We start from the raw sequence: 25,987 nt of genomic DNA, 5'->3' as shown, positions 1-25,987 counted from the left end.
GGTAGCTGGGGTTCTATGCAGGGAACCAACTTTTAAAGGACATAAAAATTGTTAATTACTTAATAAAACTTTTTTGACAAGGACTTAATCTCTTTTTTGCTTCAATAAAATTCCTACCTATACTCCTGTACTGTAGCTCTAGCCATAATGGTCAACCTCCTGAGAACAGGTAAAGAAACAAGCCAAGGACAATGCTCTTGATGTCCAAAGGCCATTTGGTACATAGATCTAGGTGGGAAAAGTTGAGAAACACATTTTTACCTTTTTCTAATACCGAGATTATGTGCATCAGTTTTGAAACATTTTTTTGTACTGATTCAACATCAATACTTTGAAGAGAACAATTCCTCCATTCCGAAGAGGCTTGCCTCCACTCCTCTTGTGCTTCCCATAATTTTTTCCTCAAAGTCAAGTCACATTCAATGTCAGAGATCTCTGAAAGCACAATCTGTGTAATTTCTTCCACATTAATAGACTGCATATGAGATTGAGAATCACTGAAACAATCCTGATAGCTTGAATATGCTTTAGCTTTGTTAGTTAAACTTGCAGCTTCCCCTGAGAGAGTCTGGATCATTTCCATTGCCGTTGACACTTGAGTACCAGCACATAACAAAAGAGGAGCTCTTATCTAAAAAATAAGAGTAGGACTTTCTAAGAGAAATCAGCATGTCTAGAACATACCTGTTTTACTGGCAGTGAAAGCATTTTTGTACATAATCTAGGCTTTTACCTGATAAGTGAGTGAAATTGGAACTATCATTACCATTTTGCCCAGACAAAGATAAAGACTGGCCCAGAAAGATTTCAGGGGGTTTTAGTCCTTTTTATGCCATGAGCCCATTTGGCAGTCTCTTGAAGCCTATGGTAAAAGTCACCAGCCATGCTGCTGTTTGTTCCCTACATTCACTCATAGTTGAGAAAATGCTAAGTTCCAGTTAGAAATTAGTGAAAATGGAGATGTAATTTTACTTCCCATTCAAATTCACAAATCACCAAAATTCTGTCTGTGAATCCCAGTTTAAGAATACTTGTATTAAATTGTTTAGCCAAAATTCCACTGAAAGCAAATACCCAAATGCCTGGACTTATGAGACTAAGGTCAAGTTTTTAATTTTAAAAATCCGAAAAAACCTAAAAACTTACCTTGGCTTTTAAATTGCTAACATCAACACGTAGACCACTGATACATGCTTCCAAGTTATCTCTGAATTTAGTTAAAGCAGTGTCTTTATTTACTATACTTAACTTCATAGATGATTTTAGTTGACTAAACTTAATATGAAGAACTTGGAATATTGCAATTTGCTCTTCTGAAATATGGATCTGGTGATGGGTTACAACAGAATATAGCTGAGAAATTGTTAAGTACTCTTTTTCTAATTTAGATATTTTTGAGGAAATTGTATTCAAAAAAATAAAATGCTCCACGAATTCTTCTATTTCAGTGGGATCACATTCCAGCTGCTGCAATGATGATTCCACAACCTGAAATCAACATGTCAATTATAATTGTGTAATGACTTTTCACCATTTTGGAAGACTAATTATTCTTTTTAATTTCTCTTACTTATATAAGTCTAATTTCAAACAATAATAAAAACATCATATATTAGTCTGTTCTCACACGGCTATAAAGAACTGCTTGAGACTGGGTAATTTGTGAAGAAAAGAGGTTTAATTGACTCACAGTTCCATAGGCTGTACAAGAAGCATGGCTGGGAGGCCTCAGGAAATCTACAATCATGGCAGAAGGTGAAGGGGAAGCAAGCACATCTTACCAAGGAAGAAAAGAGGAGAGAAAGAGAGAGACAGAGAGAGAGAGAGAGAGAGAGAGAGAGAGAGAGAGAATGAATGTGGGAGTGCTACACACTCTCAAACAACCAGACCTCCTGAGAGGTCCATTGCAAGAACAGCAAACAACCAGACCTCCTGAGAACTCCATTGCGAAAACAGCAAGGGGGAAGTCCACCCCTATGATTCAACCACCTCTCACCAGTGCCCCCATTTCAACATGTGGGGATTACAATTTGACATGAGATTTGGCTGGGGACACAGAGCCAAACCATATCACATAATCTAGACATAATTCTAAGTATTATTTAAGTACTGGGGCATTAACATGACCAAATCCTTCTACTGTTAACAAAAGGCACTTGAATGTATCCCACATATAAAATAAATGCTATTAAGACATAAAATAAGTAAATTGTGAATAACAATTTTTAAGAAATGTAATATAAATGGCAAATTATGACTGAAATGTGAACGGTGCATAATAATTGCTACAACTTTTTGAGCATGTATGTGATAGGTTCTTTAGGTACATGATCATACTTTATTCAGATAGCATATTTCCTAATTAAGTATTTTTTTCTAATTTGCACAGGAGGAAACTCAGTCTTAGAGGGATTTATTGTACCAAGATCAGAAATGTAGTAAGTTACAGAACTGTGATTCAAACCCAAATTGATTCCAGATCTCATTATTTTCCACCATACTTATATCTATTATATTTATAACCTCCATACTTTTCAAAGGTGTATATAAATTACTCCATAAAATGCTTGAAGTAATTGCATTTCTGTGCTGGAATTACAATTTTGTCATATTTTTTCATGTTTCAAGAGCTCTTAAGGAGTATGCCTACATAATTTTATGTAATTTTGGTATGAAAGTCAGTTCAATTTTTAATCTTCACAGCCTTGAATTAATTTCATATATGTGTGTGTCTAATGTGATATTAAAGTAAATGTTCATGCAAAAATCACAATACACAAAAGTTTATAAGATGGAAAAGTTTATCAGATGGTCAACTATTATTCCATTACCGAGAGATTACCATTGTTAATCCATCAGAAATTTTATTATGGGGTATGTGTGTGTCTCTTTGCCACAGAGTTTATATTGGAGGCCTTAAAATCAGAGAAATTTATTTTTGATCCCAGCCTCAGTATTTACTAACTGCATGAACCTCAGCAAATAGCTTTATTCTAATAAACTTATTGTCCTCATCTGTACTTTGGAGATCAAATAAAATAATTTAGTAATGGACTTATAATGTACCTGGCACATGGAAGGTGCACCAAGAATGATCATGTCAGTAGACTGAGTAAACATAACTATTTAGACTGCAATACAGATACTAATCAAATGCCCCCCAAATTTTAAAATACATATTTATATCACAAACAACGAAATAATTCCAATCTCATATAAACCAAGAGAATATAAAAAGGTAAAATATACCCAAACTTCATTTATGACACTAGCAACATATTGATACCAAAACCAGATAAGGATGGTAAAAGAAAATTATAGATAACTTTCACTTATGAACATAAATACAAAAACCTTAAAAATAATATGTATGCATGTGTATGCACATGCTGGTAAGGTAAATGTATCAATTTGGATGTGAGATTACCCTTAGAAAGTCAATTAATATAACTCCCCACAGAAAAAGGTTAAAGGAAAACTGCAAGATTATCTCAATAGATGTAATGAATAAGCATTTGATAAAATTCATTTACAATAAAAAACTCTTACAAGCTAAAAATAGAAAGTACTTTCTTATTGTTCAATTCCCACCTATGAGTGAGAACATGTGGTGTTTGGTTTTCGGTCCTTGTGACAGTTTGCTGAGAATGATGATTTCCAACTTGGACACAGGGCAGGGAACATCACACACTGGGGCCTTTGTGGGGGTGAGGGGCTGGGGGAGGGATAGCATTAGGAAAAATACTCAATGTAAGTGATGAGTTGATGGGTACAGCAAACCAACATGACACATGTATACCTATGTATCAAACCTGCACGTTGTGCACACGTACCCTAGAACTTAAAGCATAATAATAATAAAAAAAGTATTTTATTTAACCACATAAAGGGAAGCTACCAAAACCCTCAGGAAATATAAATACACCCAGGATAAGCAGCAGCCAGAAAGAGGATGAATAAACAGAACTTTCAGAACAGATTCTTTGAAAAATAGCTCAGAAACAACCTTCTGGTACTGGTACAAGAACAGGCACGTAGACCAAGGGAACAGAATGGAAAACCAGGAAATAGGACCACACACCTACAACTATCTGATCTTCGACAAACCTGACAAAGAGAAGCAATGGGGAAAGGATTCCCTCTTCAATAAATGGTGCTGGGATAACTGGTTAGCCACATGCTGAAGATTGAAATTGAACCCCTTCCTTATGCCATATACAAAATTTAACTCAAGATGAATTAAAGACTTAAATGTAAAACCCCAAACTATAAAAACCCTGGAAGATGACCTAGGCAATACCATTCACGACATAGGCACGGGCAAAGATTTCAAAGATGAGCTACCATCTAATACCAGTCAGGATGGCGATTACTAAAAAGTCAAAAAATAACCGATGCCTGTGAGGTTGTGGAGAAAAAGGAATACTTATACACTGTTGATGAGAGTGTAAATTAGTTCAGCCATTGTGGAAGACAGTGTGGCGATTCTTCAAAGACCTAAAGATGGAACTACCATTTGACCCAGCAATGCCATTACTGGGTATATATGCAAAGGAATATAAATCATTCTATTATAAAGACACATGCATGCATATATCCATTGCAGCACTGTTCACGATAGTAAAGACATGGAATCAACCTAAATGCCCATCAGTGATAGACTAGCTGAAGAAAACATGGTATGTATATACTATGGAATATTATGCAGCCATAAAAAGAATGAGATCATATTCTGTGCAGGGACATGGATGAAACTGGAGGCCATTATCCTTAGCAAACTAATGCAGGAATAGAAAACCAAATACCACATGTTCTCACTTGTAAGTAGGAGCTAAATGATGACAGCACATGGACACATAGAGGGGAACAACACACACTGGGGCCTATTGGAGGGTGGAAAGTGGGAGGAGGGAGAGAGTAAGGAAAAATAAGTAATGGATTAATACAAGGCTGATTAAATAATCTGTATAACAAACTCCTTTGACACGTTTACCTATGTAACAAATCTGCACGTTCTGCACGTTCCCCTGAACTTAAAAGTTAAAAAAAGACACATGTACACACGTTTATAGCACCACATTTTACAATTGCAGAAATATGGAAACAATCTAAGTGCCCATCAACCAATAAGTGGGTAAATTAAATGCAGTATATACACATCATGGAATACCACTCAACTATAAAAAAGGAACAAAACAATGTCTTTTGCAGAAACTTGGATGGAGCTGGAGTACATTATTCTAAGTGAAGTAACCCAGGAATGGAAAACCAAGTATCATATGTTCTCACTTATACGTGGGAGCTAAGCTATAAGGATGCAAAGGCATAAGAACAATATAATAAACTTTGGGGACTCAGGTGGGAAGGGTAGGAGGGCGGTGTGAGATAAAAGACTACATATTGGGTACAGTGTATATTGCTCAGTTGATAGGTGCACCAAAATTTCAGAAATCACCACTAAAGAACTTATCCATGTAACCAATAATCACTTGTACCCCAAAACTATTGAAATAAAAATATATAATAAAATTAAATTAAAAATTAAAAAATGAAGACTGAAAACTGTAAAACTTCTAGAAGAAGACAGGGGCAAAGCTCCATGATGTTGGTCTAAGCAATGATTTCTTGGATATGACCCTGAAAGCACAAGCAACAAAAGCAAAATGAGATGAATAGGATTACATCAAACTAAAAATCTTCTGCAAACCAAAGGAAACAATTCATAGACTGAAGGGACAGCCTATGAATTTGGAGAAAATATTTTGCAAGCTATACATCTGATAAGGGGATAATTTATAAGCAACTCAAATACCTTTACAGAAAGAAAATAAACAATCCAATAAAAAGTAGATATGTCTCAAGAGAAGACATACAAATGGCCAATAGATATATGAAAAAAAAAATGCTCAATACCACTAATCACTAGAGAAATTCAAGTTAAAATCACAATGAGTCATCACCTTACACCTATCAGAATAGCTATTATCAAAATGATGAAAGTACATGTGGCAAGGATTTGGAGAAAAGAGGACAGTTGAACACTGTTGTTTGGAATATAATTTCATACTGCCCTTTTGGAAAACTGTATGGAGGTTCCTCAAAAAACTAAAAATAGAATTACCACATGATCCAACAATCTCACTTCTGGGTATTTACCCAAAAGATCTGAAACAAGTACTTCAGAGATGTCTGCACTTGCATGTTCCTTTCAGCACTATTCACTTATGGACACTTATGGACACTACCTGTCTATCAAGAGATGAATGGACAAACAAAAGGTATTATATGTACACAATAAAATACTATTCAGCTTTAAAGAAGAAATTCAATCTGTCATTTGTGTCAATATGGATGGAACTGGAAGACACACTAAATAAAATAAGCTAGGCACAGCAAGGCACTGAAAGACAAATATCACATGTTCTCAATTATATGTGGAATCTCAAACAGTGGAACTCATAAAAGAGAGGAGAATGATGTTTACTAAAGGCTATGAGTGGGGGAAATGGAATGATGGTCAAAGGGTACAAAGCCTCAGATGGAAGGAGTAAGATTTGTGTGTGTGTGTGTTTTTTTTTTTTTTTTGAGATGCATTGCACAGCATGGTGAATATATTTAATAATAGTGTATTGCACATTTCAAAATCACCAAGAGAATAAATTTCAAATGTCTTTATCATAAAAATGATAAGTATTTGAGATGATGGTTATGTTAATTAGCTTAATTATTCCTTATGTTCATAAATCATTATATCACTTTGTACCCTATAAATATATACAACAATATAAATATACACAACAATGTAAAACCCTAAACTGTAAAAACTCTGGAAGATAACCTAGGCAATACCATTCAGGACATAGGCATGGGCAAAGATTTCATGATGCATTTGTTCATTTGCAATAAAACTTTTCAAAAAGACAAAAAATAAAATTAAGAAACAGCTTTGCAATGATTAACTTAATTCCACAACCATTCTAGGTAGGGTAATAATATTATCCCTAACTTACCTTTGAGGAAACTATGGTACAGACAGGATATCTCTATTAATACCTTCCTTCAAATAGTAAACAGAACAGCTAGTTTTTTAAAAAAATCATTTGCATTGAAACATAATTTTTATATAGAAAAATGCTAATTGTTCATTTTGATGAGTTTTAAACACTCATATATATTTGTAACTACCTCCATAAACAAAATATAGAAAACTTCACCGTCCTAGAAAGATGCCTTGTGACCCATCCCAATCTCCTCCCATCCCTGGCTTCAGAAAACAATCTGTCTAGTTATTGTTGCTATAGATCAAATTTGTCTTGTCAAGTTTCATATGAGTACATGGAATCACATAGTAGGTACTCCTTTGTGTCTGGCTTCTTTTGTTCAACATGTTTTTGATATTTATCCCAATTGTTGCATGTAGTAGTGGTTTTTTTTGGTTTTGTTTGTTTGTTTGTTTTTTACTGCTGCATGCTATTCTAATACATGAATATATCAAATATATATCAAATTTTTCTTATCTGTTCACCTATTTATATACACTTGGATTGTTTTCAGGTTTTGGCAATTGCAAATAAAGCTTCTCTGACCACTTGGGTGCAAGTCTTTGTGTGGACTTGTTTTCATTTTTCATGGGTGAATAATGTGGAATGGAACTGATGGATTAAATGGTGAGTATTTAACTTTTTTTTTTTTTTTTTTTTTGAGACAGAGTCTTGCTCTGTCGCCCAGGCTGGAGTGCAGTTGTGCAATCTCGGCTCACTGCAAGCTCCGCCTCCCGGGTTCACGCCATTCTCCTGCCTCAGCCTCCCGAGTAGCTGGGACTACAGGCACCCGCCACTGCGCCCCGCTAATTTTTTGTATTTTTAGTAGAGATGGGTTTTCACCGTGGTCTTGATCTCGTGACCTTGTGATCTGCCCGCCTCGGCCTCCCAAAGTGCTGGGATTACAGGCGTGAGCCACTGCGCCCGGCCCGGTGAGTATTTAACTTTAAAAGTAGTTGCCAGTTTTCCAAAGTGACTGTACCATTTTGCATTATCACCTGCAATGTATGAAACTTCTAGTTTCTCCATACCTTTTTTAACATCTGATATTGTCAGTATTTTAATTTTAGCCATTCCAATGGCTATACAGTGAATTGTCATTGGAGTTTTAATGTACATTTCCCTGACGATGTTTAGCACAGATTGTATCTATTTGTCATCTTCTTTCATTAAATGTCTGATCAAATACTTTGCACACTTTTTATTGGGTTGTCTTGTATTTTTATTGGTACTTTGTCTTGTAAGAGGTCTTCCTTATGTATGATGGATACAAGTCCTTTGTTAGATACACAAAATCCAAAGAGATTTTTCTCTCTTTAAAAATGTTACTCCATTGCCTTATTTCTTACATAATTTCTCACCAGAAGTCTGTGAAATTTCTTTTCTTTTTTTTTTTTTAATTTATTTATTATTATTATACCTTTAAGTTGTAGGGTACATGTGCATAACGTGCAGGTTTGTTACATATGTATACTTGTGCCATGTTGCTGTGCTGCACGCATCAACTCGTCATTTACATCAGGTATAACTCCCAATGCAATCCCTCCCCCCTCCCCCCTCCCCCCTCCCCATGATAGGCCCCGGTGTGTGATGTTCCCCTTCCTGAGTCCGAGTGATCTCATTGTTCAGTTCCCACCTATGAGTGAGAACATGCGGTGTTTGGTTTTCTGTTCTTGTGATAGTTTGCTAAGAATGATGGATTCCAGCTGCATCCAAGTCCCTACAAAGGACTCAAACTCATCCTTTTTTATGGCTGCATAGTATTCCATGGTGTATATGTGCCACATTTTCTTAATCCAATCTGTCACTGATGGACATTTGGGATGATTCCAAGTCTTTGCTATTGTGAATAGTGCTGCAATAAACATACGTGTGCATGTGTCTTTATAGCAGCATAATTTATAATCCTTTGGGTATATACCCAGTAATGGGATGGCTGGGTCATATGGTACATCTAGTTCTAGATCCTTGAGGAATCGCCATACTGTTTTCCATAATGGTTGAACTAGTTTACAATCCCACCAACAGTGTAAAAGTGTTCCTATTTCTCCACATCCTCTCCAGCACCTGTTGTTTCCTGACTTTTTAATGATTGCCATTCTAACTGGTGTGAGATGGTATCTCATTGTGGTTTTGATTTGCATTTATCTGATGGCCAGTGACAATGAGCAGTTTTTCATGTGTCTGTTGGCTGTATGAATGTCTTCTTTTGAGAAATGTCTGTTCATATCCTTTGCCCACTTTTTGATGGGGTTGTTTGTTTTTTTCTTGTAAATTTGTTTGAGTTCTTTGTAGGTTCTGGATATTAGCCCTTTGTCAGATGAGTAGATTGCAAAAATTTTCTCCCATTCTGTAGGTTGCCTGTTCACTCTGATGGTAGTTTCTTTTGCTGTGCAGAAGCTCTTTAGTTTAATGAGATCCCATTTGTCAATTTTGGCTTTTGCTGCCGTTGCTTTTGGTGTTTTAGACATGAAGTCTTTGCCCATGCCTATGTCCTGAATGGTACTACCGAGGTTTTCCTCTAGGATTTTTATGGTATTAGGTCTAACATTTAAGTCTCTAATCCATCTTGAATTAATTTTCGTATAAGGAGTAAGGAAAGGATCCAGTTTCAGCTTTCTACTTATGGCTACCAATTTTCCCAACACCATTTATTAAATAGGGAATCCTTTCTCCATTTCTTGTTTCTCTCAGGTTTGTCAAAGATCAAATGGCTGTAGATGTGTGGTATTATTTCTGAGGACTCTGTTCTGTTCCATTGGTCTATATCTCTGTTTTGGTACCAGTACCATGCTGTTTTGGTTACTGTAGCCTTGTAGTATAGTTTGAAGTCAGGTAGCTTGATGCCTCCAGCTTTGTTCTTTTGACTTAGGATTGTCTTGGAGATGCGGGCTCTTTTTTGGTTCCATATGAACTTTAAAGCAGTTTTTTCCAATTCTGTGAAGAAACTCATTGGTAGCTTGATGGGGATGGCATTGAATCTATAAATTACCTTGGGCAGTATGGCCATTTTCACGATATTGATTCTTCCTATCCATGAGCATGGTATGTTCTTCCATTTGTTTGTGTCCTCTTTTATTTCACTGAGCAGTGGTTTGTAGTTCTCCTTGAAGAGGTCCTTTACATCCCTTGTCAGTTGGATTCCTAGGTATTTTATTCTCTTTGAAGCAATTGTGAATGGAAGTTCATTCCTGATTTGGCTCTCTGTTTGTCTGTTACTGGTGTATAAGAATGCTTGTGATTTTTGCACATTAATTTTGTATCCTGAGACATTGCTGAAGTTGCTTATCAGCTTAAGGAGATTTTGGGCTGAGACAATGGGGTTTTCTAAATATACAATCATGTCATCTGCAAACAGGGACAATTTGACTTCTTCTTTTCCTAACTGAATACCCTTGATTTCTTTCTCTTGCCTGATTGCCCTAGCCAGAACTTCCAACACTATGTTGAATAGGAGTGGTGAGAGAGGGCATCCCTGTCTTGTGCCAGTTTTCAAAGGGAATTTTTCCAGTTTTTGCCCATTCAGTATGATATTGGCTGTGGGTTTGTCATAAATAGCTCTTATTATTATTTTGAGGTACGTTCCATCAATACCGAATGTATGGAGCATTTTTAGCATGAAGGGCTGTTGAATTTTGTCAAAAGCCTTTTCTGCATCTATTGAGATAATCGTGTGGTTCTTATCTTTGGTTCTGTTTATATGCTGGATTACGTTTATTGATTTGCGTATGTTGAACCAGCCTTGCATCCCAGGGATGAAGCCCACTTGATCATGGTGGATAAGCTTTTTGATGTGCTGCTGAATCCGGTTTGCCAGTATTTTATTGAGGATTTTTGCATCAATGTTCATCAGGGATATTGGTCTAAAATTCTCTTTTTTTGTTGTGTCTCTGCCAGGCTTTGGTATCAGGATGATGTTGGCCTCATAAAATGAGTTAGGGAGGATTCCCTCTTTTTCTATTGATTGGAATAGTTTCAGAAGGAATGGTACCAACTCCTCCTTGTACCTCTGGTAGAATTCAGCTGTGAATCCATCTGGTCCTGGACTTGTTTTGGTTGGTAGGCTATTAATTATTGCCTCAATTTCAGAGCCTGCTATTGGTCTATTCAGGGATTCAACTTCTTCCTGGTTTAGTCTTGGAAGAGTGTAAGTGTCCAGGAAATTATCCATTTCTTCTAGATTTTCCAGTTTATTTGCGTAGAGGTGTTTATAGTATTCTCTGATGGTAGTTTGTATTTCTGTGGGGTCGGTGGTGATATCCCCTTTATCATTTTTAATTGCGTCGATTTGATTCTTCTCTCTTTTCTTCTTTATTAGTCTGGCTAGTGGTCTGTCAATTTTATTGATCTTTTCAAAAAACCAACTCCTGGATTCATTGATTTTTTGGGAGTTTTTTGTGTCTCTATCTCCTTCAGTTCTGCTCTGATCTTAGTTATTTCTTGCCTTCTGCTAGCTTTCGAATGTGTTTGCTCTTGCTTCTCTAGTTCTTTTAATTGCGATGTTAGAGTGTCAATTTTAGATCTTTCCTGCTTTCTCTTGTGGGCATTTAGTGCTATAAATTTCCCTCTACACACTGCTTTAAATGTGTCCCAGAGATTCTGGTATGTTGAATCTTTGTTCTCATTGGTTTCAAAGAACATCTTTATTTCTGCCTTCATTTCGTTATGTACCCAGTAGTCATTCAGGAGCAGGTTGTTCAGTTTCCATGTAGTTGAGCGGTTTTGATTGAGTTTCTTAGTCCTGAGTTCTAGTTTGATTGCACTGTGGTCTGAGAGACAGTTTGTTATAATTTCTGTTCTTGTACATTTGCTGAGGAGTGCTTTACTTCCAATTACGTGGTCAATTTTGGAGTAAGTACGATGTGGTGCTTAGAAGAATGTATATTCTGTTGATTTGGGGTGGAGAGTTCTACAGATGTCTATTAGGTCTGCTTGCTGCAGAGATGAGTTCAATTCCTGGATATCCTTGTTAACTTTCTGTCTCGTTGATCTGTCTAATGTTGACAGTGGAGTGTTGAAGTCTCCCATTATTATTGTATGGGAGTCTAAGTCTCTTTGTAAGTCTCTAAGGACTTGCTTGATGAATCTGGGTGCTCCTGTATTGGGTGCATATATATTTAGGATAGTTAGCTCTTCCTGTTGAATTGATCCCTTTACCATTATGTAATGGCCTTCTTTGTCTCTTTTGATCTTTGATGGTTTAAAGTCTGTTTTATCAGAGACTAGTATTGCAACCCCTGCTTTTTTTTGTTCTCCATTTGCTTGGTAAATCTTCCTCCATCCCTTTATTTTGAGCCTATGTATGTCTCTGCGTGTGAGATGGGTCTCCTGAATACAGCAGACTGATGGGTCTTGACTCTTTATCCAGTTTGCCAGTCTGTGTCTTTTAATTGGAGCATTTAGTCCATTTACATTTAAGGTTAATATTGTTATGTGTGAACTTGATCCTGCCATTATGACATTAACTGGTTATTTTGCTCGTTAGTTGATGCAGTTTCTTCCTAGCCTCAATGGTCTTTACATTTTGGCATGTTTTTGCAATGGCTGGTACTGGTTGTTCCTTTCCATGTTGAGTGCTTCCTTCAGGGTCTCTTGTAAGGCAGGCCTAGTGGTGACAAAATCTCTAAGCATTGGCTTATCTGTAAAGGATTTTATTTCTCCTTCACTTATGAAACTTACTTTGGCTGGATATGAAATTCTGGGTTTAAAATTCTTTTCTTTAAGAATGTTGAATATTGGCCCCCACTCTCTTCTGGCTTGTAGAGCTTCTGCTGAGAGATCTGCTGTTAGTCTGATGGGCTTCCCTTTGTGGGTAACCCGACCTTTCTCTCTGCCTGCCCTTAAGACTTTTTCCTTCATTTCAACTTTGGTGAATCTGGCAATTATGTGTCTTGGAGTTGCTCTTCTCGAGGAGTATCTTTGTGGTGTTCTCTGTATTTCCTGAATTTGAATGTTGGCCTGCCCTACTAGGTTGGGGAAGTTCTCCTGGATGATATCCTGAAGAGTGTTTTCCAACTTGGTTCCATTTTCCTCCTCACTTTCAGGCACCCCAATCAGACGTAGGTTTGGTCTTTTTACATAATCCCATACTTCTTGCAGGCTTTGTTCATTTCTTTTTCTTCTTTTTTCTTTTGGTTTCTCTTCTCGCTTCATTTCCTTCCTTTGATCCTCAATCGCAGATACTCTTTCCTCCAGTTGATCGAGTCGGTTACTGAAGCTTGTGCATTTGTCACGTATTTCTCGTGTCATGGTTTTCATGTCTTTCATTTCGTTTAGGACCTTCTCTGCATTAATTACTCTAGCCATCAATTCTTCCACTTTTTTTTCAAGATTTTTAGTTTCTTTGCGCTGGGTACGTAATTCCTCCTTTAGCTCTGAGAAATTTGATGGACTGAAGCCTTCTTCTCTCATCTCGTCAAAGTCATTCTCCGTCCAGCTTTGATCCGTTGCTGGCGATGAGCTGCGCTCCTTTGCCGGGGGAGATGTGCTCTTATTTTTGGAATTTCCAGCTTTTCTGCCCTGCTTTTTCCCCATCTTTATGGTTTTATCAGCCTCTGGTCTTTGATGATGGTGACGTACTGATGGGGTTTCGGTGTAGGTGTCCTTCCTGTTTGATAGTTTTCCTTCTAAGTGTCAGGACCCTCAGCTGTAGGTCTGTTGGAGATTGCCTGAGGTCCACTCCAGACCCTGTTTGCCTGGGTATCAGCAGCAGAGGCTGCAGAAGATAGAATATTTCTGAACAGCGAGTGTACCTGTCTGATTCTTGCTTTGGAAGCTTCCTCTCAGGGGTGTACTCCTCCCTGTGAGGTGTGGGGTGTCAGACTGCCCCTAGTGGGGGATGTCTCCCAGTTAGGCTACTCAGGGGTCAGGGACCCACTTGAGCAGGGAGTCTGTCCCTTCTCAGATCTCAACCTCCGTGTTGGGAGATCCACTGCTCTCTTCAAAGCTGTCAGACAGAGTCGTTTGCGTCTGCAGAGGTGTCTGCTGCGTTTGTTTAGTTTACTGTGCCCTGTCCCCAGAGGTGGAGTCTACAGAGACAGGCAGGTTTCCTTGAGCTGCTGTGAGCTCCACCCAGTTCGAGCTTCCCAGCAGCTTTGTTTACCTACTTAAGCCTCAGCAATGGCGGGCGCCCCTCCCCCCGCCTCACTGCTGCCTTGCCGCGAGATCACAGACTGCTGTGCTAGCAATGAGGGAGGCTCCGTGGGTGTGGGACCCTCCTGGCCAGGTGTGGGATATGATCTCCTGGTGTGCCTGTTTGCTTAAAGCGCAGTATTGGGGTGGGAGTTACCCGATTTTCCAGGTGTTGTGTGTCTCAGTTCCCCTGGCTAGGAAAAGGGACTCCCTTCCCCCTTGCGCTTCCCAGGTGAGGCGATGCCTCGCCCTGCTTCAGCTCTCGCTGGTCAGGCTGCAGCAGCTGACCAGCACCGATCGTCCGGCACTCCCTAGTGAGATGAACCCAGTACCTCAGTTGAAAATGCAGAAATCACCGGTCTTCTGTGTCGCTCGCGCTGGGAGTTGGAGACTGGAGCTGCTCCTATTCGGCCATCTTGCTCCGCCCCCCTTCGTCTGTGAAATTTCTTATTTTTCTGTTTCTCATTCTTTATCTTTTTTGGGGGAGGAGGTCTTGCTGCATTTACAATTTTCTCCTTTTCACTGGTTTTCAGTAATTTTATTATGTTTTGGGCATTGTTTTCTTTTTTGTTTTCATTGAATTTCATTGAGCTCCTCAAATCTATTGGTTTATACTTTTCATCAAATTTGGAAACTATTTCATCATTTTTCAGATATCTTTTGTCCGTCCACCTTCTCTTTTCCCATGGAACTATAATTACACATATGATAGATCACTTGGTATTATCCCACAGGCAACTGAGGCTCTGCTTTTGTTTGATTTCTTAGTCTTCTTTCCTCTCTGTGCTTCCTTTGTAATTGATTCTATTTCTATTTTTTCAAGTTCAGATTTTTTTCTGCAGTGTCTAATCTCCTATTAATCTCATCAAGTTAAATTTTCATTTAGGATACACTCAGCCATCCATGTCTGTGGGTTTCGCACCCATGGATTCAACCAACCACAAATGGAAAGTGTTTTTAAAAAACAATTAAAAAATTAAAACAATAAAAAATATACAATACCATATAAAAATTACATAGCATTTACATTGTATTTGGCATTAAAAGTAATCTAGAGGTGATTTAAAGTATACAGGAGGATGTGGGTAGGTTATATGTAAATACATGATTTACATAAGGGACTTGAGTATCTGTGGGTTTTGGTATCCTTGGAGCCCTGAAACCAATCCTCCACAAATACAAAGGGCTGACTGTATTGTTTTTTTCATCTCTTTAAGTTTTGCTATTTTGCTCTTTTTAAATATCTTTCATTTGTCTATTTGTTATGTTCATGTTTTCATTTAAATACTTGTACATAAATATATAATCTGTTTTAGTGTCCTTTTCTGATAGCCCCATTTTGCCATTTCTGTTTCCATTGATTTTTTTTCTCTTAGTTGTAGGTCACATTTTACTGTTTCTGGGCATGTTTAATAATTTCTGGTTGAAAATCAGGCATTGTCAATGTTGCATGTTATATATCTGATTTTTGCTGTTTTCATTTAAAGAGTGTTGTCTTTCATTTCTTCAGGTAATTAAATGCAGATCAGTTTGATCTCTTTGAGGTCTATCTTTAATCTTTGGAAGGGTAGGTATAAAACAGACTTTCCTTTAGGGATAGTTGGCTCTATTGCTAAGGTTTACCCATTCGGGGTCCACACTGAATGCCTTGTACAATCACTGAGATCCTCCACTCTGGGCAGTCAGAACTTGGTGATTTCTAAAGATTGTTCTGCTTACAATACTGGTTCCAATTCATCTTTGTGAACTTTCACCCTACGAACATTCTGCCTACTAAGCAGAGTCACAGGACCCCAGGGCAGATTTCTGGGGCATTTTATTTTCTTCATAGCTTCCTTCTTTATAGGACTCTGCCCTAAAAATTTCAGCCATTTCCTCAACTTATTGAGGCCAGTTCCCCCTCCCTGTACATATTTGTAGTCCAAAAACTATCCCCAGGCAGAAATCCTCTCTCTCACTTGTTTCCCTTATTTCCAGAATCATAATCCTGTACTACCTGTTAATCAGTACCTGAAGGTATTTATTTATTTCTCTTTCTCTCTCTCTCTCTCTCTCTCTCTCTCTTTTTGAGAAATAGTCTTACTCTGTTGACCATGCTAGAGTGCAGTGGCATGATCAACTCACTGCAGCCTCAACTTCCTGGGATCAAGCCATCCTCCCACCTCAGCCTCCTGAGTAGCTGGGACCACAGGTGTGCACCACCATGCCTGACTAGTTTTCTTGCACTTTTTAGAGATAGGTTTTCACTACATTGTCCAGGCTAGTCTTGAACTCTTCAGCTCAAGCACTCCACCCGCCTTGGCCTCCCAAATTGCTGGCATTACAGAGGCATGAACCAATGTACCCCACCAGTATTTCTTTCCTTTATTTTATTTAGTTCTTTATGGAAGGAGGTTAAGTTCAGTCTTTGTTTCTCCAGCATGGCTAGATCACAGATTTTGAACTTAGGCAGTCTCACATCATAATCAATGTTGTAAACATTATATTCTCATTCCTGTCTACATAGTTAAATGGATGAAGATGAACTTTCTGGGAGTATGTAATTTATGTGCTATATAAGGACTTTTAAAACAGAAAATACAACCAGGTGTGGTGGCTTATGCCTATAATCCCACCTATTCAGGAGGCTGAAAGGATCACTTGAGGCCAGGAGTTAGAGATCAGCCTGGGCAACGTAACAAGATCCCATCTTAAAAAAAAAAAAATCTAGCTATAGTGGCACATGCCCATAGTCCCAGCTACTCTGGAGGCCCAGGTGGGAGGATCACTTGAGTTTGAGGTTGCAGTAAGCTATGATCACCATTGCACTATAGCCCCCAACACTGAAAATAAAGAAAAGACATACTTCTATTTCAGTAATAGTCTAGAACTGAAAGTACTAAGCCATCTCAGTGAAGACTAACTGTTGAGTAGGGAGTGGGAGTTCGGTTTGTTCCAACATCTCATTTCTGGAGAAGGGGAGAATTAGAAAGCAACACCATTCTTGAGATCTCATTTTATTGGCCTGAGGAAATGCTATGGAGGAATATGGCATCTTAGAGGATAAACATTTTGTTTTCTCTTAATAGCAGATAAATACATTTTATTGTGAGAATCAGGAGAGGGAAGATTATCATTAAAGAAATTTAAGAGTAGAATAAAACTCCCAAAATCAACATAGTGAAAAAAAAAAAGAGGGAGGTCACTGAAGATCAGCCAATCAATAGAGCAAAAATAAGGACAAAAACTTTAAGGAAAAAGTAAAATATAAGGTGAAATGGAAAAAAAGTGCATTAATTGTTATAAGTTAACAAACATTTTTCTTTTTAAAAGATAATTATTAACTGAGTTATAAAACAAAATTCAGAATTACGCTATTTATAAGAAGCACACTTGAAGAGAATATAAAAAATAAAGCAATGGGCAAAAGTTAACTTGGCAAATATACATACACAAAAGAAACAGAAGTAGTTTTTATCAGGCAAGTTAAAAGTACTTTAAAGATTTTTATAACGTTTTGATAAACGACATGCTTTGTGAAGACGATTTAACAGTCATAAACTGGTTGGGCATGGGGACTCACGCCTGTAATCTCAGCACTTTGGGAGGCAGAGGTGGGTGGATCACGAGGTCAGGAGTTCAAGACCAGCCTGGCCAAGATGGTAAAACCCCGTCTCTACTAAAAATACAAAAAAATTAGCCAGGCTGGTGGCACGCGCCTGTAATCCCAGCTACTCTGGAGGCTGAGGTAGAGAATTGCTTAAACCTGGAGGGGCGTAGGTTGCAGTGAGCCGAGATCGCGCCACTGCACTCCAGCCTAGGTGACAGAGTGAGACTCTGTCTCAAAAATAAATAAATAAATAAACAAACAAACAAATAAACAGTCATAAACCATACAGTATAGAAGCTACTATATATAGGAAAAATCACCAGAAATGCAAGAAGAAATTTATTTAAAGCATAATTATAATGAAAAGTTTTAAACAGATTTTCAGGATTTGTATATGTCTGATACACAAAAAATAAATAAGGATATAGAAGAAATATGTAATATCCTAAAACTATTAATTTGTAAGAGTAGACAGTATTATAATGACATAACTTAATTTTTCCTCCCACCTTTTGGGGTTTAAATGAAGAAAAGACCTTTGGATAAAATATACATCAATACCCAAGACTTTTCTGGTCACAAAGAGATAATAAAGTCCTCTGGTCACTTTTAATTTTAAAAATTCATAAATTAAAAATCAAGTCCCTATGTATTAATAATAGTCAAGGCTCCAAAATTTATTTAAAATTAATGTCTGCAGTAGAGAAGGTGGGTGTGTAATTAGCTGCTTTTGTATTTCTATGCCTTTTATTTATTCAATTACTTCCAGTTCCTAGCCACATCTTCTGACCCCTCCAGGGGTATAGTAGGAGACAGGAGGAGAGAGAAGAGGCAGAAAATGTCTTTGCTGCCTGCCACTGTCTGACCTGGCATTCACGTCTCTGAGCTGGGCAGATGTTTAGAGCTGACTCTGTCTCATGGGGAGCACTCACAGATTCCTCAGTGATTCTCCACTGGGAACCCCACAACTGTAATTTCCTGGTTCTTTAGGTTTCTGTTGTAGGTTCTCTTCTAGTCTCCCTATACACATAAACAAGGGCATTGTCATTCACTCTGTTGATTTCAACAACCACTTGTTTCTGATCATTTAAATATATATATTTCCAGTGTAGATACTTTCTTGATACCCAGATATGTATATCTGGTTATCCCTACTTGAATATTATTATGCAATTTAACAAGTACTATGTTCCTCCTCCCAATAATTTGCATCACTGCCCACCCTGTTGCCCAACCCAAAACCTGAAAACATAATTAACTTTATCTTATTCCTTATATTCAGTCAATACCATATCCTCTTGATTCATCTCCTAGATGTATCTCATATCTATATATTGCTCAGAGTTCTCATTGTTACTACACTGAATCAGGCTATCGTCACCTCTCCCCTAGATTATGGAAACAGCTTTCCTCCTGTTTTGCCCAACTTCAATCTATTCTTCACACTGCAGCCAGAGGGTCCACACAAAAATGCAAATTACATCATGTCACTTCTCGGCTTAAAACCTCTCAGTAATTCCCATAGTCTTAAGAATAATGTTCCAAGTGCCTGACATGGCTTACAAGGTCCTCTTCTCCATTTCTTAGCTGCACCTCTTGCCAGTCCCTTTTCACAGAATATATTCCCACCTAACTGGCTTCATTCAGGTCTTCTTTAGGTATGCCTTGTTCTCTTTTGACATTTCACTTGCTGTCCCCATTTTCTGATGTCAGTTTCTGCTTGACGCCTACCCCAAACTTCATTTTCCTTCACCACTTTAGTAACAAATCCTGAGTTTGTTTGGGGTACCATGCTCCCAGTTAAAAGACTACCATTCTCAGTCAGTCCTGCAGCTAGGCGAGGGCACATAACTAAGTTCTAGTAAATAAAATAAAAGTAAAAGTGTGGGGGAACCTCTGGGAAATATCAAGTGGAATTGAGAGATTTTCTTTGCTGCCTTTTTCCATCCTGCTGCCTGGAATGAGGATATGACAACCAGTGCATGAATATCATGCTCTAGGGAAGGCAGACTGGTAAGCTAGAAGCATCCTATGTCCCTGATGGCTTCGTGAAGCCAGCCATACTAGCCCTATGTGGTCTGTTTCTCCACTAATTTTACCTGAGAGATAAATTAGTTTCATACTTGTGTAACCCACTGTTATCTTTTGTTTTCTGTCATATGCAACTGAATCTAAATTAAATCAACCTACTCCTGCAATATTCTGACCTTTCTTTCCAGTGTTTCCACACCATCTCCCATTGACTAGGCAACTCCCACTCCTCCTTTAGATGGTAAGACTTTTTCTAGCAAATTGTCTGTGATTGTTCATCTGGGTTATGTTAGGTATTTCAGCTAGCATATTCTTCTAGATTAGACTCTATTGAATCTATCCCTCTCACCATTATATTTCAGGGGCTTAGCACAATGCCTGGCACACGATCAATGCTCAACAAATATTTGTGGTCTGACTTAACAAATGAACAAATAGTAGGTATTATTAAAAATTCATATCCTTAAACAGGTCTGAGGTACAGCTGTGGTGGCTCATATGGACAATGGCCGGTCTATTAGGATCTAAGCTGTCCTACAAACTTATACGGATGATAGGTAGGAATAATTAATGAAGGGGCAGGTTATTTTGCTCCCAGATCTTCATACTTTCTCAGCTTGGGAGTCTCCATAGAGTCTCCAAACCACTGTGGTCCCACAGGAGATCTGCCCACCCAGAATACTTCCTTAAAGAGGTCAGCCCTAATATACAGTGAAACTCCAATATTCATCTGTATTCAAAGATTTATCTTAGATACTCCATAGTATGATGAAGCTTATATTCTAATGGAATAGACAACCAACAAACAAACAAATACATAACATAATCAGGTAGTAATGTATGTCATAAAGATAAAACAGGGAAAGAAGCAGGAAAGTGATATGGAATGCAATAGAAGTCGTGATCAGAGGTTTTTTGAGGAAGTGATATTTTATCAAAGACACAAACAAATGTAATACACATTAAAATTTTCTGAGGATAATATTTATCATGCATATCTTCATTTTTTCAATTTTATCATACTCTGCATGTCATATATTCTCTAAGTATATCTGATATCATATATTCTCTAAGTATATATTTTAAATTTAAAATTTACTAATCTGAAACATTATTACACAATAAGAATTTTCAAAATACTTACTTCCAATAAATTTTTGTTCTTTTTTTCAATTACAGATCGCATGAGGGTGTGACTCATATGTACGACGTTGTCAATATACGGTAAGCATTCTGATTGATAATCAAGACTTACAACCTTGAAAATACCAATACGCTTCTCAATGGCCATATTCACAATATGTCTAAAATAATTTCTGAATCTATTTAGAATAGCTTCAAATTCTTTTGAAGTTAATTCTCCCATAGATGATATTTTCATACTCATGATTTTGGCCTTTTCTACCATGGTACAATACTTTATAAACTTGCAGCTGTAAGCATTAACTAGGCCCATTGAATTACCAACAATAGTCAGGAGATTCACAATCTGTAAATAAGAATGTTAAGATGTTAGAATTTTTATTTTTAGAGTGAAAAATGGTTTGACATGCTAATAGTTTCTGAGAAAATAAAATAATAGTGCCATGTGGAGTTTAAGAACTGCTATTAAAAATCTAAATATATTGGAAACATAAGACTTTAAGAAATTTAGATGGCTTTCTAATATATGGCTTTTACCTAAAGGCTTATTAGGCTATTTAACTTTATAATTAACATGTTATTTTGAGCCATGTACTGGAGACACCAATCATATATCCCCTTGCTTGTTACCCCGTTTTAGAGTACACTATGCTTAGCCCGAGAAAAGGCCAGGCCCCAACCCCCAGGCCGGAGAGCAGTGCCAGTCCATGATCTGTTAGGAACTATGCCACACAGCAGGAGGTGAGCAGTGGGTGAGCGAGCACTACTGCCTCAGGCCCACCTCCTGCCAGATCAGCCGTGGCATTAGATTCTCATAGGAGCTCGAACCCTATTGTGAACTGCACATGTGAGGGATCTAGGTTGTGTGTCCTTTATGACAATCTAACTAATGCCTGATGATCTGAGGTGGAACAGTTTCATCCTGAAACCACCCCTCAGCTGCTGTCCATGGACAAACTGTATTCCACAAAACCAGCCCCTGGTGCCAAAAAGGTTAAGGGCAGCTGGTATATAGTATGTGACCTCACCCAATTCACCAAAGACATAACTATTTAGATAGGGTAGAATCCTAAATCAAGCTAAGCCAATTAGATTCTCTTGTAAATTTGGACAAAAATACCCAGTTGATGCTAATGGAAAGAGTTAAGGCATGGCAAGTCAACAACTGATGAGTCTACATTATGAGGGAGCCATAAAAGAGAAAGCTTATTTTCACAGAAGTTGGAAAAATCACACAGAGGTGAGCAGTGATGACAGATCATGGGGAAAACAAATGGGAAGATAAGCTGGGAATGATTTTCCAATTGCTATGAATAGGATACCCTAATTTTTCAATAAATTCATTTCATGTAAGAATTCAGTGGGTCTCTGCTCCTTAAAGTAAATATTCCCTAAAATGAACTGTTTTAAAACTTACTATATTTTGGTAGGCAGGATCCATTTCAAAAAGGATGTGACAATCTGGCCATCTGGTCTGCTCTGTATAATGTATTATGCTTCCTATCTTATTAGGTAAATCCATTGTTGAAACCAAATCAATGAAGATAGACAGGTGAGGATCTTGGCAAAGAGGAGTAATTGTGGCTAAAATACATAATTTAAACGTCAGTACTTCAGATATGCCATTGAAAGCAATACTTCAAAATTATCCACGACATCTAGAACTATTGAAATTGGGGGCTGATTTATTATGAGGGCTAGACAACATTCTATACTTATAACTGGAATTTAAAAACAGGTGTAAAGATTTAGATTTAATATTATAGAAACAAAAGAGCCACTCACACATAACTGAGTTGAGGTGATGGGGGGCATGATTGAAACATAAACTGAAAATAAGTCATTCAGTTTACAAATATTTGACATGTATCTATTATGTGGAGAGTATTATACCATTACAAGGATACAAAAATCAGGAGACACGGCCTCAAGAGTTCACAGTCTAGATGAACAACGGGATGTCCACAGGCCTAGATAGACAGACAGACAGACAGATAGATAGATAAACAAACCTCAACCTATACCTCACGCTTTATAAACAATTTCAACTCAAGATGAGTCATATACCTAAATATAAAACACAAATCCATAAATCATCAAGGAGAAAATATAGGAAAGAAAATCTGTGTGATTTGAGTAAGGCAAAAAGTTTTTAGAAACAAAACCAAAAGTATAACCCATAAAAGAAAAAAACCGGTGAGCTGTACTTTATCAAAAGTAAGTGGTTAAGCTCTGTGAAAGATAATGAAATAATAAGACACAGATTGGGAGAAAATCTCACACAGATTGTTTGCAAGTCATATATATGATAAAAGAATTATATTCAGAGTATGTATAAAGACCTCTCACAAACCAACAATAAGAAAACAAAAATCTCAATTTAAAAAAAATAGGTGCTGAGTGTGGTGGCTCATGTCTGTAATCCCAGCACTTTGGGAGGCTGAGGCGGGTAGATCACAAGGTCAGGAGTTTAAGACCAGCCTGGCCAAGATGGTGAAATCCTGTCTCTACTAAAAATACAAATATAAATTAGCTGGGCATGATGGTAGGCACCTGTAATCTCAGCTGCTCAAGAGGTTGAGGCAGAGAATTGTTTGAACCTGGGAGGCGGAGGTTGCAGTGAGCTGAGATTGTGCCACTGCACTCCAGCCTGGGTGACAGAGCAAGACTCCATCTCAAAAGGGAAAAAAAAAAAAGCAGGGGAGGTTCCAAGATGGCCAAATAGGAACAGCTCCAGTTTACAGTTCCCAGCGTGAGTGATGCAGAAGATGGGTGATTTCTGCATTTCCAACTGAGGTACTGGGTTCATCTCACTGGGGCTTGTTGGACACTGGGTGCAGCCCATGGAGCATGAGCTGAAGCAGGGTGGGGCATTGTCTCACCTGGGAAGCGCAAGGGGTAAGGGAATTCCTTTTCCTAGCCAAGGGAAGCTGTAACAGATGGTACCCGGAAAATCAGGACACTCCTACCCTAATACTGCGCTTTTTCAATGGTCTTAGCAAATGGAACACCAGAAGACTATATCCCGCTCCTGGCTCAGAGGGTCCCATGCCCACAAAGCCTTGCTCACTGCTAGCACAGCAGTCTGAAATCGAACTGCAAGGTGGCAGCGAGGCTGGGGGAGGGCTGTCCGCCCTTGCTGAGGTTTGAGTAGGTAAACAAAGCAGTCGGGAGACTCAAACTGGGTAGAGCCCACGACAGCTCAAGGAGGCCTGACTGTCTCTGTAGACTTCACCTCTGGGGGCAGGGCATAGCTGAACAAAAGGCAGTAGAAACTTCTGCAGACTTAAACGTCCCTGTCTGACAACTTTGAAGACAGTAGTGGTTCTCCCAAGGAGTCTGAGATCTGAAAACGGACAGACTGCCTCCTCAAGTGGGTCCCTGACCCCCAAGTAGCCTAACTGGGAGGCATCTCCCAGTAGTGGCTGACTGGCACCTCATACGGCCAGGTGACTCTCTGAGATGAAGCTTCCAGAGGAAGGATCAGGTAGCAACATTTGCCATTCTGCCTTATTTGCTGTTCTGCAGCTTTTGCTGGTGATACCCAGGCAAACAGGGTCTAAAGTGGACCTCCAACAAACTCCAACAGACCTGCAGCTGAGCGTCCTGACTGTTAGAAGGAAAACTAACAAAGAGAAAGGACATCCACACCAAAATCCCATCTGTATGTCACCATCATCAAAGACCAAAGGTAGATAAAACCACAAAGATGGGGAGAAACCAGAGCAGAAAAGCTGAAAATTCTAAAAGTCACAGCGCCTCTTCTCCTCCAAAGGAACACAGCTCGCCAGCAGTGGAACAAACCTGGACAGAGAATGACTTTGACGAGTTGATAGAAGAAGGCTTCAGACAATTGGTAATAACAAACTTCTCCGAACAAAGGGAAGATGTTCGAACCCATCACAAAGAAGCTAAAAACCTTGACAAAAGATTAGACGAACGGCTAACTGGAATAAACAGCATAGAGAAGACCTTAAATGACCTAATGGAGCTGAAAACCATGGCATGAGAACCACGTGACACACGAACAAACTTCAGAAGCCCATTCAATCAAGTGGAAGAAAGGATATCAGTGATTGCAGATCAAATGAATGAAATGAAATGAGAAGAGAAGTTTAGAGAAAAAACAACAAAAGAAAGACCAAATCTACATCTGACTGGTGTACCTGAAAGTGACGGGGAGAATGGAACCAAGTTGGAAAACACTCTTCAGGATATTATCCAGCAGAACTTCCCCAACCTAGCAAGGCAGGCCAACATTCAAATTCAGGAAATACGGAGAATGCCACAAAGATACTCCTCGAGAAGAGCAACTCCAAGACACATAATTGTCAGATTCACCAAAGTTGAAACGAAGGAAAAATTGTTAAGGGCAGCCAGAGAGAAAGGTCGGGTTACCCACAAAGGGAAGCCCATCAGACTAACAGCGGATCTCTTGGTGGAAACTCTATAAGCCAAAAGAGAGTGGGGACCAATATTCAACATTCTTAAAGAAAAGAATTTTAAACCCAGAATTTCATATTCAGCCAAACTAAGCTTCCTAAGTGAAGGAGAAATAAAAGCTACAAACAAGTAAATGCTGAGACATTTTGTCACCACCAGGCCTGCCTTACGAGAGCTGCTGAAGGAAGCACTAAACATGGAAAGGAACAACCAGTACCAGCCATTGCAAAAGCATGCCAAATTGTAAAGACCATTGATGCTAGGAAGAAACTGCATCAACTAACAAGCAAAATAACCAGCTAACATCATAATGACAGGATCAAATTCATACATACCAATATTAACCTTAAACGTAAATGGGCTAAATGCTCCAATTAAAAGACACAGACTGGCAAATTGGATAAAAAGTCAAGACCCATCAGTGTGCTGTATTCAGGAGACCCATCTCACATGCAGAGACACACATAGGCTCAAAATAAAGGGATGGAGGAAGATCTACCAAACAAATGGAAAACAAAAAATGCAGGGGTTGCACTCCTAGTCCCTGATAAAACAGACTTTAAACCATCAAAGATCAAAAGAGACAAAGAAGGCCATTACATAATGATAA

General features: G+C 38.4%; 1 protein-coding gene across 14 annotated transcripts in view; it reads right to left on the bottom strand.

Moving 5' to 3' along the window:
• LOC105478882 (dynein axonemal heavy chain 14) overlaps nucleotides 1-25,987 on the bottom strand; it is a 524,402-nt gene that overhangs the window by 369,013 nt on the left and 129,402 nt on the right. For 12 of the 14 annotated variants that reach the window (XR_011614730.1, XR_011614739.1, XR_011614743.1 and 9 more), the window contains 4 exons: nucleotides 22,352-22,518; nucleotides 20,936-21,280; nucleotides 1,147-1,488; nucleotides 262-631 (listed from right to left, as the gene is read on the bottom strand). Coding sequence is in view for 11 of the 14 variants with exons in the window: in XM_071081203.1 (XP_070937304.1) it covers nucleotides 262-631; nucleotides 1,147-1,488; nucleotides 20,936-21,280; nucleotides 22,352-22,518 (1,224 nt within the window). In the remaining 3 variants the exon portion in view is untranslated. Of the gene's footprint in view, nucleotides 1-261; nucleotides 632-1,146; nucleotides 1,489-20,935; nucleotides 21,281-22,351; nucleotides 22,519-25,987 lie in introns of those variants that run through there. The other 2 variants (XM_071081218.1, XM_071081258.1) reach the window with 2 other exon arrangements.

The sequence above is a fragment of the Macaca nemestrina genome, chromosome 1, assembly GCF_043159975.1.
Source record: "Macaca nemestrina isolate mMacNem1 chromosome 1, mMacNem.hap1, whole genome shotgun sequence".
NCBI lineage: Eukaryota > Metazoa > Chordata > Mammalia > Primates > Cercopithecidae > Macaca > Macaca nemestrina.
This window is presented reverse-complemented; position numbering and strand designations above follow the sequence as displayed.